The following is a 15,471-nucleotide window of genomic DNA, read 5'->3' on the forward strand; positions in this document are numbered from 1 at the left end:
TGAGTGCAGGTAGATGAGACTAGGTCAGGGAGAATGGTCGGCGTGGACTGGTAGGGCCGGACAGGCCTGTTTCCATGCTGTAGTTGTTATATGTTATATATGTTATAGTGACAGCATGGGGCTCTCCCAGGTGCTGCGACCCCCCACACCACAACCTTCACCCCCTCCACCCCCCACTCAGCCGCAAGGATGTGTGGGCCTGCAGCCCAACTGTGTGGGAGCCACCAGCAGATCCCTGACCCACAGCACCAGTGACCCGGGCCTGACTCTGAGCACTCCGGCACACCAGCTCTGCCCCACACACTGGGGACAGTTCGGTGTGTGGTATAGAACCAGTGGGCCGGGGCACCTGGAGGAAACCCACACGGCCTCAAGCAGCGCCCCGGGCCTGGAGCAGCGGCACCACCAGTGACCCACTGAACCCCCATAACCCGCAGAAGCCACCAAACCCCAAACCTGCACGTCTCCGCCAAGCGGGAGGAAACCCGAGCACCCGGAGCAAACCCACACTGTCACAGGAAGCACCCAGGATTGAACTCTGGTCTCTGGCGCTGTAAGGTAGCAACCACTGCGATGCCACTGGGCCATCCTTCAGCATTGTGTGTCCTTCACTGTTTATTGTGGAGTGAATGTTTATCGGCTGTACTATAGACAATAGACATTAGACAATAGACAATAGGTGCAGGAGGAGGCCATTCGGCCCTTCGAGCCAGCACCACCATTCAATGTGATCATGACTGATCGTTCTCAATCAGTACCCCGTTCCTGCCTTCTCCCCATACCCCCTGACTCCACTATCCTTTAGAGCTGTATCTAGCTCTCTCTTGAATGCATTCAGAGAATTGGCCTCCACTGCCTTCTGAGGCAGAGAATTCCACAGATTTACAACTCTCTGACTGAAAAAGGTTTTCCTCATCTCCGTTCTAAATGGCCTACCCCTTATTTTCAAACTGTGGCCCCTGGTTCTGGACTCCCCCAACATTGGGAACATGTTTCCTGCCTTAACGTGTCCAACCGCTTAATAATTTTATAAGTTTCGATAAGATGCCCTCTCATCCTTCTAAATTCCAGTGTATACAAGCCTAGTCGCTCCAGTCTTTCAAAATTGGACAATCCCGCCATTCGGAGAATTAACCTAGTAAACCTACGCTGCACGCCCTCAATAGCAAGAATATGAAGTATTGTTCATATTAAACCCCTCATTCGGTAAGAGTGGACAATTAGTAATAACGGACACCATCTCCCCCTGTGGTCCGTTACAGCGAGGGTTTACTGTATAACTGAGATATCTAATATATCTGGTATTGTATATCTGATCTGCGTGGATGGCCTACAACACAAAGCCTTTCACTGTACGCGGTGCCAATAATAAACCTAAATCACTGAGCTTGCTGTTTCTCCACAGGAGAAGGGCCGACTGCTGAAGGAGCAGGTCGAGGTCGATCTTTCCAGCGTCTACCGATTCCTGGACGTGAGGAAGCGGGAGCTGGAGGTGAAGATCGATGAAGAGGTGGGCAGGACGGTTCAGCCCTTGCAAGAGGACCTGGCGAAGATCTGCCAGGAAGCCTGCACGATCGAGCGAACCATCCAGGATGTGCAGCTGCAACTGAGCTATGGGGAGCCCCAGGAGATGCTTCAGGTAAGAAGCAGCAGGCAGCCAACGCGTGTGGAACATGCAATGGACCTTCACCATTCTTCTTAATTATTTCACATTTCTGGTCCTAATTTCTGCCAGTCGATAAAAGAGCTTGCATCAAAATGGTGCTTTATTGGCCTTGAGACACTCTTGGTGCACCTCTGCACAAAAGAGGTATCCAGGCCCGTATAGATCACCCATGATGATATTGAATGTGTGGGGTAGGTTTGAGGGCCGAGTGGCCAACTCCGACTGTTATTTTCTTGTGCTCGTGGCGAGAGGATTTGAGAATAGGAGCAGGGAGGTCTTGCTTCGACTGTTTCCAAGGACATTCCCAGTAATGGGAGAGTCTAGAACCAGAGGGAACAGCCTCGGGATAAAAGGATGTACCTTCAAAATGGAGTTGGAGGATTTGTTTTAGCCAGAGGGTGGTGAATCTGTGGAAATTGGCAAAAAAAGTCTGTAGAGGCCAAAGCATTGGTTATTTTTAAGGCAGAAAATTATAGGTTATTGATTAAGTAGAGCGTTATTGATTACAATTAGATAGCAGTAGAATGGGGTTGAGAGGGAAAAATAGATCACCTATGATTGATTGGCAGACCAGACTCGGGGTTGAATGGCCTAATTCTGCTCCTGTGTCTTATGGTCTTATGTACAGTCCTGGTAAGATTGCACATTGAGTATTGTGTACATTCGTTTATCTCCTTGTCTAACGAAGGGTGTTCTTGCCATGGAGGGAGTTCAGTGAAGCTTTCCTGATCCCTGAGGTGGCAGGACTGATGAATGAAGGCTTAATTTCTTGACAGTTTAGAAGGATGAGAGAGGACCTCACAGAAACCTGCAGAATTCACAGGTGTACCATACACAGGCACAGTGTGTATATTTCAGAGTCTCTTGCCTAGAGTAGGTGAACCGAGGACCAGATGAACTAGGTTTACGGTGAAGGGGAAATGATTTAGTAGAAATTTGAGGGGTAATTTTTCACACAAAGGGTAGTTGGTGTATGGACCGAGCTGCCAGAGGAGGTAGTTAAGGCTGGGACTATCCCAACGTTTGCAGAAACAGTTAGACAGGTGCAATGGATAGGACAGGGTCCTTTTCGGAATGGCAGGCAGTGACTAGTGGGGTACCACAAGGCTCAGTGCTGGGACCCCAGTTATTTACTGTGTATATTAATGATTTGGACGAGGGAATTGAATGCAACATCTCTAAGTTTGCGGATTACACGAAGCTGGGTGGCGGTGTTAGCTGCGAGGAGGATGCTAGGAGGCTGCAGAGTGACTTGGATAGATTAGGCGAGTGGGCAAATGCATGGCAGATGCAATATAATGTGGATAAATGTGAGGTTATCCACTTTGGCAGCAAGAACAGGAAAGCAGAGTATTACCTGAATGGTGACCGATTGGGAGAAGGGGAGATGCAACGGGACCTGGGTGTCATGGTGCACCAGTCATTGAAAGCAAGCATGCAGGTGCAGCAGGCAGTGAAGAAAGCGAATGGTATGTTGGCATTCATTGCAAGAGGATTTGAGTTTAGGAGCAGGGAGGTTCTGCTGCAGTTGTACAGGGCCTTGGTGAGACCGCACCTGGAGTATTGTGTGCAGTTTTGGTCTCCTAACCTGAGGAAAGACGTTCTTGCCTTAGAGGGAGTACAGAGAAGGTTCACCAGATTGATCCCTGGGATGGCGGGACTTACATATGAGGAAAGACTGGATAGACTGGGCTTGTAATCGCTGGAATTTAGAAGACTGAGGGGGGATGTTATAGAAACATATAAAATTCTTAAGGGGTTGGAGAGGCTAGATGCAGGAAGATTGTTCCCGATGTTGGGGGAGTCCAGAACCAGGGGTCACAGCTTAAGGATAAGGGGGAAGTCTTTTAGGACCGAGATGAGAAAAAAAATCTTCACACAGAGAGTGGTGAGTCTGTGGAATTCTCTGCCACAGAAGGAAGTTGAGGCCAGTTCATTGGCTATATTAAAGAGGGAGTTAGATGTGGCCCTTTTTGCTAAAGGGATCAGGGGGTATGGAGAGAAGGCAGGTACAGGCTACTGAGCTGAATGATCAGCCATGATCATATTGAATGGCGGTGCAGGCTCGAAGGGCCGAATGGCCTACTCCTGCACCTATTTTCTATGTTTCTATGACAGGCTTGGGGGGTTATGGACCAAACACAGGCAGGTGGGAGTAGTGTCGCTGGGACATGCTGGCCGGTTTGGGCAAGCACATTGTATCACTCTATGACTCTACTTTTATCAGGACTGGAAAGGTTAGATACAGGAAGGATATTTCTGAAATCTAGAAGCCAGTATAAAGATAAGGTGTGATGTGTTTAAGACTGAGATGAGGCAGGTTTTTTCTCCCAAGACCGTAGTGAGTCTGTCGAGTTATCTAACGCAGGATGGAGTTGCAACAAAATCATTACATTTGTTCATCGAGGATTTCTGTATTTTCTCTGAGTTAGTAGAATCAGTGGATGTGGGGCAAATACTGAAACTGGGAAAGTCAGTGATCCCCCCTTTATCATATTGAATGGTGGGATCAGTTTTGAAGGGTCAAATGACCTATTCCTGCTCCTATATTTCTATGAATTATAATCTACCTTGCTGGACTGGGCAGGAATCTACCGTCCACATCCAGTCTAGTCTACACATGACTTCAGCCCATCACATTGAACCAGAGACCCAGGTTCGATCCTGACTACGGGTGCTATCTGTACAAGGTGTGTATGTTCTCCCTGTGAACGCGTAGGTTTTTCCCGGTTTCCTGTCACATTCCAAAGATGTGCAGGTTTGTAGGTTAATTGACTTCTGAAATGGTCACTAGTGTGTAGCATAGAACAAGTGTATGGTTGATTGTTAGTCGGCAATGACCTTGTGGGCCGGAGGGTCTGATTCCATGCTATATCTCTAAACATTGGTTTAGGATCATGTGTTCCGGGATACAGTGGAAAGCTTTGTTTTGCATGCTATCCTCACAGATCAGATATATACAATCAAGTCAAACTCAAGTACAATCGGTAGAGCAAAAGGGAAGATAAAGGGCACAGGATTTAATCATCAGTTCCATAGACAAAGTCCACTGTTCACTGAACAGTCGAGGTGAATCGGACTGTCCCTAGCTTCTGGAGGTTCCTTTTAAATAAGGAAATAACCCAAGGAATTGTGGAGTTAAAAGACTAAAGGGATAGGTGGTCTATGCCAGTGTAAAAAATCATGCTCCTATATTGGCTAATAGCTAATTAAATATTGTCACGTTTAATTTGCAAGACTGAGGTCCGGAGTGCAACACCCATTAATCTATTTTATTTTAATGAAGGAGCAGCAATTCTTATTTATAGATGGAATATTTGTCTTCCCTTAACTAAATTCCCTGATCATTCTGAGGTCCACTTTGACAGCTTCTCTGCACCTGAGCCATGACTCGCTATTCATTTCCCCTCTCTTTCCTCACCTTCCCATCACTCAAAACAATCTTGCACCATTTTGTTTCTTTCATCCCTCGGAAGAAGAATCCCACCACAAGTTTTTTTTGTTTTGTGTCGTAAAGCGCTCAGTTTATTTTATTTTAGTTTAGAGATGCAGTGTGGAAACGGGCCTTTCCACCCACCGAGTCTACATCAACCAACAATCACCCATAAACAAGTTCTTTCCCACCCACTAGGGACAATTTACAGAAGCCAATTAACCTGCCAACCTGCACATCTTTGAGATGTGGAAGGAAACTGGAGCAATCGGAGAACAAACACATGGTGACAGGGAGAACATATAAACACATGGTCACAGGGAAAACATATAAACACATGGTCACAGGGAGAACATATAAACACATGGTCACAGGGAGAACATATAAACACATGGTCACAGGGAGAACATACAAACACATGGTGACAGGGAGAACATATAAACACATGGTCACAGGGAGAACATATAAACACATGGTCACAGGGAGAACATATAAACTGCACCCATAGCAATGGGACATCCATTGCACCCAACATATAGACAGCTCCATAGTCAGGATCAAACCCAGTCTCTGCCCCTGTGAGGCAGAAAATCTACCACTGCGCCATTGTGCAGCCCTTAATTGAATGCGCCATCCTTAATTTTATTTGAATGAACTGATCAGATCACGAGAATTTAAACCATTTAAAAAAAAATTACTTTTTAGGACATCAAGCAGTTGTTGGACAGGTACGTGGCTGCATGGGTTTTCTGTATGTGGCTGATTAGTTCACCGTTGGGAGCTGTGCAGGGAGTTCACAGCCCTGAGAGAGCTAGGAGTTCTTTGCTTCACTCTTCCCTGAGTGAGTTGGTCCCATCGCAGGTCACAGCCCCAGTTACTGTTCGGCAGGCACTTGTAGGGAAGCGGACTTAGTGTGCAGAGCTCCCGTTTCTGCTCACTTCCCATGAACCTTGGCTGTGCAGCACATGTAAAATCATCGAAAGAGCATTCGGAAATATAAAGGTCCAGAGATTTGTAAAACAAAAAGCAGCTAGAAAGATAACGGTCCAGAGAATAAAAAATGCTGGACGAAGAGTCTCAACCCAAAACATCACCTATCCGTGTTTTCCAGAGATACTGCCCAACCTGCTGAGTCACTCCAGCACGCTGTGTCCTTTTCTGTACACCAGCATCTGCAGGTCCTTATTTCTACATAAAGTTATCTCTGGTTAATATTTCTCTGCTTTATTTAAAATGCGTGCTTCAAGTTTGAGCTCCCAGAGATACAGTATGAGCACAGAATACCAGGCACTCCACTGGATTAGCAAAAATAAAGTGCTGCAGGAACGCGGCGGGTCAGGCAGCGTCCGTGGAAGGAAATGGACAGAAGATGTTTTGGGTTGGGGCACTAATGGCGTAGAGGGGAGAAAGCGGGTGGAGAGAGGTGAGGGTAAAGGGTAGGGGAGGAGCTGGTGACAGGTGGATCTAGGTGGGTACCTGCAGATGAGGGGGAGAGGGTAGAGATTGTAACTGATACTGGAGGCGAAAAGTGGAGAAGACAAAAGGGTGTGGGTGGTGGAATATGATGAGCTGGGGCGCAAAATATAAAACCGCACAGTGGGATGGTGGTTTGAAGGGAACGGGGCAGGTTTGGAATGCGGGGCCTGGGGTGGAGAAGGGTGGGAGATGCTCTGGATTCCAGGGTCTGCAGTCTCTTGTGTCGTAAAGTCATAGATTCATACAGCATTGAAACAGGCCCTTCAGCCCAACTTGCCCACACCCACCAACATGTCTCATTGACACTGGTCCCACCTGCCTGCATTTGGCCCATATCCTTCCAAACCTATCCTATCGGGGACCGTGCGGCTTGGTGGCGCAGCGGTAGAGTTACTGTCTTACAGCGAATGCAGCACCGGAAACCTGGTTCGATCCCGACTACGGATGCTGTCCGTACATAGTTTGTACGTTCTCCCCATGACCTGCGTGGGTTTTCTCCGATATCTTCGGATTCCTCCCACACTCCAAAGATGTACAGGTATGTAGGTAATTGGCTTGGTAAATGTAAAAATTGTCCCTAGTGGGCATAGGATAGTGTTAATGTGTAGGGATCGCTGGTCAGCGCAGGCCCGGTGGGCTGAAAGGGCCTGTTTCTGTGCTGTATCTCCAAACTAAACTAAACTATCCATCTGTGTTTCTTAAACGTTGAGATAGTACCGCCCTTTGTGTAACCCCTCAGTTTTCTATTAAATCTTCCCCTACTCACCTTAAATCTACGTCCTCTGGTTCTCAAATTCCCGTACTCTGGGTAAGAGGCTGCGCCTTTAACTTATCTACACCTCTATAATATCACCCCTCATACTCCTGCACTCCAAGGAATAGAGTCCTAGCCTGCTCAACCTCTGCCTATAGCTGAGCCCCCCCCCCCCGAGTCCTGTCAACATCCTGGTAAAACTTCTCTGCACACTTTCCGGCTTCACAACATCTTTCCAACAACTTGGTGTCCAAAACTGAACACAATACTCTTAATGTGGCCTCACCAACACCTTGCATACCTGCAACATGACCTCCTCTAGTCAATACTCTGAGTGTGACTCCACTTGATGGCTCTTTTAAACATTGTTGTGTCTATCCATGTGTAAGATGGACAGGTACAGTTTTGGACAATATTTATTCCTTTGCCATCACCATTATCACAGTGTTGGGATCCCACTCTAAATAATTTGGCTGCTTGACTTCCTCGGGGAACTGGGAAATGACTGCAGTCTGACAATATAAATAAAATTGTTGGCTGCAGGGTGCATTTCAAAGCCTTTCTTGTTTTACTTTCAATGGGCACAGTAAGCAGCCCAGGGCTGCCTGAAGTTACATCGAGAGAGAGGGAAGTCATAGAGAGAGACGGCCCACTGCTGGTTCCAGGGCTCAGATTGCAGAAGGGTGCGGGGGAAATGTGGGTATCTGTGCCTTTGCAAAGCTTCCTTCACGTGCACAAGCTTCCAATCCTACGTTCCAGATGCAAACACGAATACATCGCACCAAAGGACTTTCCCACCGACCTCCACACTGACTCCATCATCACACCTTTCCGTTACGTTAAAATCTGGGATGAGTTGAAAGCACTTGTGCCAGGTACGTGACCCTGCTTTTTGGAGAGTTGGGATGGAGGGAAAGGGGTGGTCAGAGGTGGGGGGGGGGGCGGTGCAGGGAGACTGAGGGTTCGGGATGTTCTGCTCATACATCCATTACATGGGGGCTACATTGTGCGATGACTCAGTGGTCCCACACGTGCCTCTTAGAAGGTTGCAAATCCCACTGCAGAAACTTGACTACTGTAGCAACGTTGTACTGGTGATGAAGGGAGTTTGAGTTTAGTTTATTGTCAAGTGTACCGAGGCACAATGAAAAGCTGTTTTAGCGTGCCAACCAGTCAACGGAAAGACAATGTGTGATTACAATCAAGCCATCCACAGTGTACAGACACATTATAAAGCGAATAACGTGAATAATGTTTAGTGCAAGTTAAATCCAGTAAAGTCCAATGTGGATGGGAAACCAATCAAGCTTTGTCCTGGATTACAAAATATAAAACAGAAAAGGATGGAAATAATCAGCAGGCCAAGCAGCATTTAGACAGAGAAACAGAGTGTTAATATTTCAGGTCATAGATCATTGATCACAGAACTTAAAACAATACAGCACAGGAACAGGCCCTTTGGCCTAACTTGCCCACACTGACCAACATGCCCCATCCACTCTAGTCCCACCTGCCCTCGCTTGGCCCATAGCCCTGTAAGCCTATCCTAGCCATGTACCTGTCCAAATGACTTTTAAACATTCTGGTAGTACCTGCCTCAATTACCTTCTCCGGCAGTTTGTTCCATATACCCACCACCCTTTGTGTAAAATAAAAGAGTTACCCCTCAGGTTCCTATTACCTTTCCCCTCCCCCACCTTAAACCTGTGTCGTCTGGTTCTCGATTCCCCTACTCTTGGCAAAATTGCATTTACCCGATCTATTCCCCTCAAGATCTTGTGCACCTCCATAAGATCAACCCTCATGCTCCTGCGATCCAAGGAATAAAGTCCTAGCCTGCTTGACATCTCCCTACAGCTAAGGCCCCCGACCCTTGGCAACATCCTCGTAAATCATCTATGCACCCTTTCCAGCTTGACAACATCTTTCCTGCAACATGGTGACTAAAACTGAACACAGCACTCTAAATGTGGCCTCACCAATGTCTTATACAACTGGAACATGTCCTCCCATCTTCTCTACTCAATGCTCTGACTGATGAAGGCCAACGTTCCAAAAGCCGTTTTGATCACCCTATCTTTGTGAGACGCCACTTTCAAAGAACTATGTACCTGTACTCCTAAATCCCTCTGTTCTACAGCACTCCCCAGAGCCCTGTCTACCGCGTGGGTCCTGCCCATGATAGACTTGTCAAAATGCAATACCTCACATTTCTCTACATTAAATTCCAGAAATCATTCCTCAGCCCACCTGGCCAAACGATCAAGATCCTGCTGCAATTTGTGACAACTATCTTCACCATCTTCAATACCCTCCACTTTTGTGTCATCTGCACACTTGCTAATCATGTGTAGGAAGGAAATGCAAATGCTGGTTTAAACCGAAGATAGACACAAAAAGCTGGAGTAACTCAGCAGGACAGGCAGCATCTCTGGAGAGAAGGAATGGGTGACGTTTTGGGTTGAGACCCTACTTCATCCTTCTCGATCATCAGGCATCCTTCTCTCCAGAGATGCTGCCTGTCCCGCTGGGTTACTACAGCTTTTTGTGTCTATCTTCACTTGCTAATCGTGCCTTGCACATTCTCATCAAGATTATTGATGGAGATGACAAAACAGCAATGGGCCCAGCACCAAACCCTGAGGCACCCACTAGTCACGGGCCTCCAGTCCATAAAGCAACCTTCCACCATCGCCCTCTGCTTCCTTCCATGAAGCCAACTGTGTGAGCCCCACAGTGGGGAACAATCTCCACTGACCGACTGTTTCATGCCTTTCAGCCCGGGAGTCCCTGAAGCTGAACGCCAGGACAGCTCACCCCCGGCTGCTCCTGTCCGAGGACCTGCGCAGTGTGGTGGACGGCGAGAAGCGGCGTGAGTGCTCGCTCTCGCCCCAGCGCTTCAACTACTGGCTGTGCGTGCTGGCCGACAGCGGCTTCAAGTCGGGGCGGCACTACTGGGACGTGGAGCTGGGGGGCAACCAGGCCTGGGTGCTGGGGGTGGCCAGCGAGTTGGCCGACCGGCTGATCACCGGGCCGTTGGTGCCGCAGGACGGCTACTGGGTGCTGGAGATGGTCAACGGCAACCTGGTCAACCTGGGAGGCCCTGGGCCCCAGAGCCTTCCCCTCCGACACAAGCCGCAAACCATCCGCATCTACCTGGACTACGAGGAGGGGCACCTGGCCTTCTACGATGCCGACAGCCTGTGCCACCTCTACACCCTGCACCACAAGTTCACCCAGACACTCCTCCCTCTCTTCAACCCCCACAACAAGAAGGAAGGCAGCAGCGGCTCACTCAGGCTGGCCCCCTGACACTTACCCTGGGAGGGTGTCCGCAGGGCTGGTCTCAAGGAGCAGCGGCCCACTCAGGCTGGCCCCCTGACACTGACCCTGACACTCACCCTGGGAGGGTGTTCGCAGGGCTGGTCCAACCTGGGATGGATAATCCCAAGGCTTTTCCTGTTCACTCTTGCCCCTTGGTTTGAAGCATTAAAGGTAATAAGGGTGGCAGAGTGGTGCAGGTGGTAGATCCACTGCCTCACGGTGTGGATAAAGCATGTTGGGCGCTGTGTGGTGCTTGCAGATAGATGCCCCTCCAGCATCACCTGTGCAGACTATTGTACGGTGATAACTGCTTTAAAAAGCATTCACCGGGGTGGGGGGTTTAACAAGCGTGTGGATCCAAGGTCCAGTTTGATATTGCTGTGAGCACAAATATTCGCACTTTGTTGTTTTTTGGGGGATGAGTTGTTGATGCGGGGAGAATGGTTTTTATGAAGTTAAATAAAGTGTGAATGCCAAATGACGTGATGTGTCTTTCTGCATCCATCCACATCCCCCTGATGGCTACAATGCTGAAACCTCCAGTCTCACACTGCTCAGCTTTTCATCAAAGCTGGAACAAAACAACACAGCAACAGGTCTTAAAAGTCTGAAGAAGGATCTCGACCCGAAACGTCACCCATTCCTTCCATCCAGAGATGCTGCCTGTCCCGCTGAGTTACTCCAGCATTTTGTGTCTATCTTCAGTGTGAACCAACAACAGGCCCTTCGGTTCATCGTGTCTGTGCCGATGAGGATCTAATCTGTCCATCTTCTTGCACCTCGTCTATATCCCCTCAAATCTCTAACTGTTTATGTGCCTTTTGAAATGTGTCCTCAGTGTTGCTGTTGTATTTGCTTCCATCGCTTCCCCTGCCAGTGTGCTCCAGGCACCTACTGCTCTCTTGTGTAAAAAAATATATTCTGAGAACTGCACTCCGCTAAACAAAACTCAGGAACAGCTCCTTCCCATCTGGTATTTATAATAATAATAATAAGCATTTATTTTATATAGCGCCTTATCAGGTGCTCAAAGCGCTTTACATAAACAATCAAACATAAAAACAGACAGACAAACTATCCTAACTGAGAAGCGGCGAATAAACAACGCCAGCGTCCTCTCACGTCAGGGTCCGGCAGTAGACAACAAAAAGCACAGGACACACAGATACAATTTTTTACACAATTTTTACACAAACAGCCATCACAGTGATTGCTCTAGGCACACCCTCACTGTGATGGAAGGCAAAGTCTTATCTCCTCCTGATTTCTTCTCCCGTGGTGCCACGAGGTGATCGAGGCTCCCAACTTTTTGAAGCCCCCACCGGGCGATGGTAAGTCCCAGGGCCGAGCCGAGCAGGCCGATGAAGGTCCTGAGCCCCCACCGGGCGATGGAAAGTGCTGCGGCCGAGCCACGCAGGGCGATGAAGGGCCTGCGAGCGGGTCGATCATACCTCGCACTTCAGGGTGGTCGAAGCTGCTATGGCTGGAGCTCCCAAAAACCAGTCGCCAGCCAGGGACCTGCGAGCTCCCGATGTTGCGGTCTGCAGGGCCCATGGCCGAAGCCTCCGAGATGGTAAGTCCAGGCCCTGCGACCGGAGTCTTTGAGGTCGATCCCAGCTGGAGACCGCCGACTCCACGATGTTAGGCCGTAGCGCGAACGGAGATACGACAAGGTAAAGGTCGCATCTCCGTTGAGGAGGAGATTTGAAAAAAGGTTTCCCCCAACCCCCCCACCCCACCACCCCCCCCCACATACACAGAGTTAAAAATAAAACAAAACGTACATTAAACGATGACAGTAGACAAAAAACAAAAAAAAGACAGAGAGACTGCCGGTGAGCCGCAGCTGCAGAACACAGCCACGCCCCCCCCTTCTTTGGCTTATTTGGCCTTGACAATGGTCTTGCCGTAAGCTAGAGTGCAGTCTGATTCTGCTCTACCCCATTGCAGACATTGCACTTTGTCTCTGAAACTGTTGCTCTGCAGTGTTGAAAGCTGTCGTCTGCAGTCTGTATCTTGTCCCTCACTCCACCTATTGTAGCTGAGTTTGGATCGATTGTGCTTATGTATAGTGTTATCTGATTTTGAAAGGATAGCAAGTAAAACAAAGCTTTCAACTGCAGTACATGTGACAAAAATAAACCAAAACCGAAATCTAAAACTTGCCACATAAAACTCCTTTAAACTTCTCTCCTCTCACCTTAAAGCTATTATGGTGTCTACCCCAAGAACATACAATAGAACAGCACAGGAAGAGGACCTTTAACCCACAATGTCTGTGCTAAACATAATACCAAATGAGCTAATCTCCACTGCCTACACATGAAGGCAGTGGAAGCCAATTCACAGGATGTATTCAAGAGAGTTAACTCTTCGGGCTAACGGAATCAAGGGATATGTGGAGAAAGCAGTAATGGGGTACTGATTCTGGATGTTCTGATTCTCCCTCAATAGCAAGAATGGCCTTCCTCAAATTAGGAGACCAGGTGTGGTCTCACCAGGGCCCTGTATAACTGTAGTACGACCTCCGTGCTCCTATACTCAATTCCTTTCTCTATGAAGGCCAGCATGCCATTAGCTTTCTTCACTGCCTTTGGTACCTGCATGCTTACTTTCAGTGACTGATGTACAAGGACCTTAGGTCTCATTGCAACGCCCCTTTTCCCAATCTCACACCATTCAGATAATAATCTGCCTTCTTGTTCTTGCCACCAAAGTGGATAACCTCACATATATCCACTGCATCTGCCATGCATCTGTCCACTCACCCAACCTATCCAGGTCACCCTACAGCCACATAGCATCCTCCTCGCAGCTCACACTGCCACCCAGCCTCGTGTCTCCACAAACTCGGAGATGTTATATTTAATTCCTTTGTCTAAATCAGGGGCCTCCAAACTTTTCAGCATAAGGGTAACATTATATATTTGGCACATTTTTGCGGGCCGTAGGGAAAAATAAAGAAGTGTGAATTTTATAAATTTAATGAGTTTAGTTTAGACTAGGTTACACTGCAGGAACTCAGCGGGTCAGGTAGCATCATGATGCTGAGTTACTCCAGCATCTTGTGTCTATCTTTAGCATAAACAAGCACCTGCAGTTCCTTTTTACGTTATCATTCTGGTAAACCTCCTGTGCACCCTTTCTAAAGCCTCCACATGCCTTCTGTAATGGGACAACCAGAACTGCTTGCAATACTCCACGCCGATCATCAATCACCGCTTATCCTAGGTTCATATCCGACACAATTGGGATATTTATGGAAGCCAATTAACCTGTCCGCCTTTAGAATGTGGGAGGAAACTGGAGCACCCGGAGAAAACTCGCACGGTCATGGGGAGAACGTACAAACTCCCTACAGACTGTACCTGTAGCCACGATCAAACCCGGATCTCTGGTGCTAGACTCAATGGGCCGAAAGGCCTGTTTCCGCACTGTATCTCTGAAGTCTACCGCTGCGCCACTTTGGAATTCACAGAGGCAATTATTCTGCACAACTGCACACCTTTGGATGTGAGAGGAAACCTATGTGACAGCATTTCACCCAGATAGCTCCCAAGTTCAGGATCAAACCCAGGTCTCTAATAACGTGAGGCAGCAGCTTGAAGGCATTTCAATAAAGGGGTAAAAAGTTATGGGTATAGGCAGGAATGTGGAATTAAGCTTACAAGCACATCAGCCGTGATCAGCCATGATCAAGTTGAATTGAGTTGAGTTTATTGTCATATGCACAAGTATAGTGAGGTATAGCTTGCATCACTTACACTCAGACAACATACAAAATCATAAATCATAGATAATCTACACACATTCTACACGACAGTTAAAAGAAAGCAAAAAAAAACAAGGCATTATTGCAAAACACAATTAGAAAAACAACTCCATGGGAGTACAATTATGGTCTGTTGTGTTCCATTGTGGAGGTCTGATTGTCAGTTCAAGAGCCTGATGGTTGTAGGAAAGTAGCTGTTCCTGAATCTACTGGTGTGGGACTTCAGGCATCTGTACCTCCTGCCCGATGGGACAGTAGGTGTTCCTGAATCTACTGGTGTGGGACTTCAGGCATCTGTACCCCCTGCCTGATGATAGCATCTTTGTTAGATGTGTTGCATGGAGGGCAGGGCTGTGCCCATGATGGACTGGCCTGACTCCACCACTCTCTGCTGTGCCTTGCGTTCCTGTGGATTGTAATTGCCAGACCAGGCCACGATGTCATCTACTGTATCCTGATTCACTGTACTTCGGTGAAACTGAACGGAACTGCACAGAGGAGAATTTCTACAGTGCATATATATACACGTTTTGATACAAGGAACTAAAGATACTGGACCCTGGAGAAAAACACACAGTGCTGGAGTAGCCTAGTGGGTCAGGCAGCATCTGTAGACCGAGTGGATAGATGGATGATGCTTCGGGTTGGGAATGATGAAGAGTCCCGATCCAAAACATCACCCCTCTCTTTCCTCCATAGGTGCTGCCTGACCTGCTGAGTTACTCCGCATTTTGAGTTTTATATAGGTTTGACAGAGTATTTGGTGACATGCTGAATCTCTTTAAATCTCAAGGAAATGTCTCTGCTTTCATCTGTGTGCTGGGCTTTTGTAAATTTCAGTGGGTTGAGCAGCCTATCTGTCCCGAATCTCTCGAGGCCCAAGGGGAGTCTGGCCTTAATGTGCACTGGGTATTGATGGAACAATGCAAACACAGAATCACATACACACACACAATGATACAACTCCTTCATTGAACACTTGCACTCGGTCCATCAAAGCCTTCTGGATCTCCCAGTTACTAACTATTTTAACTCCCCTTCCCATT

General features: G+C 47.8%; 1 protein-coding gene and 1 pseudogene across 2 annotated transcripts in view; one reads left to right on the plus strand and one right to left on the minus strand.

Annotated features, from left to right (window-relative positions):
• The window catches only part of LOC144603223 (zinc-binding protein A33-like), a 36,289-nt gene extending 25,172 nt beyond the window's left edge, over window positions 1-11,117 (plus strand). The window contains exons 4-7 of the mRNA XM_078416422.1: window positions 1,406-1,639; window positions 5,805-5,827; window positions 8,089-8,204; window positions 10,109-11,117. Of these exons, the coding sequence (XP_078272548.1) occupies window positions 1,406-1,639; window positions 5,805-5,827; window positions 8,089-8,204; window positions 10,109-10,641 (906 nt within the window). The 3' untranslated portion in view covers window positions 10,642-11,117. The remainder of the gene's footprint in view (window positions 1-1,405; window positions 1,640-5,804; window positions 5,828-8,088; window positions 8,205-10,108) is intronic.
• The window catches only part of LOC144603231 (class I histocompatibility antigen, F10 alpha chain-like), a 1,654,937-nt pseudogene that overhangs the window by 961,933 nt on the left and 677,533 nt on the right, over window positions 1-15,471 (minus strand). The window lies entirely within an intron of this gene.

The sequence above is a fragment of the Rhinoraja longicauda genome, chromosome 19 (genome assembly GCF_053455715.1).
Source record: "Rhinoraja longicauda isolate Sanriku21f chromosome 19, sRhiLon1.1, whole genome shotgun sequence".
Lineage (NCBI taxonomy): Eukaryota > Metazoa > Chordata > Chondrichthyes > Rajiformes > Arhynchobatidae > Rhinoraja > Rhinoraja longicauda.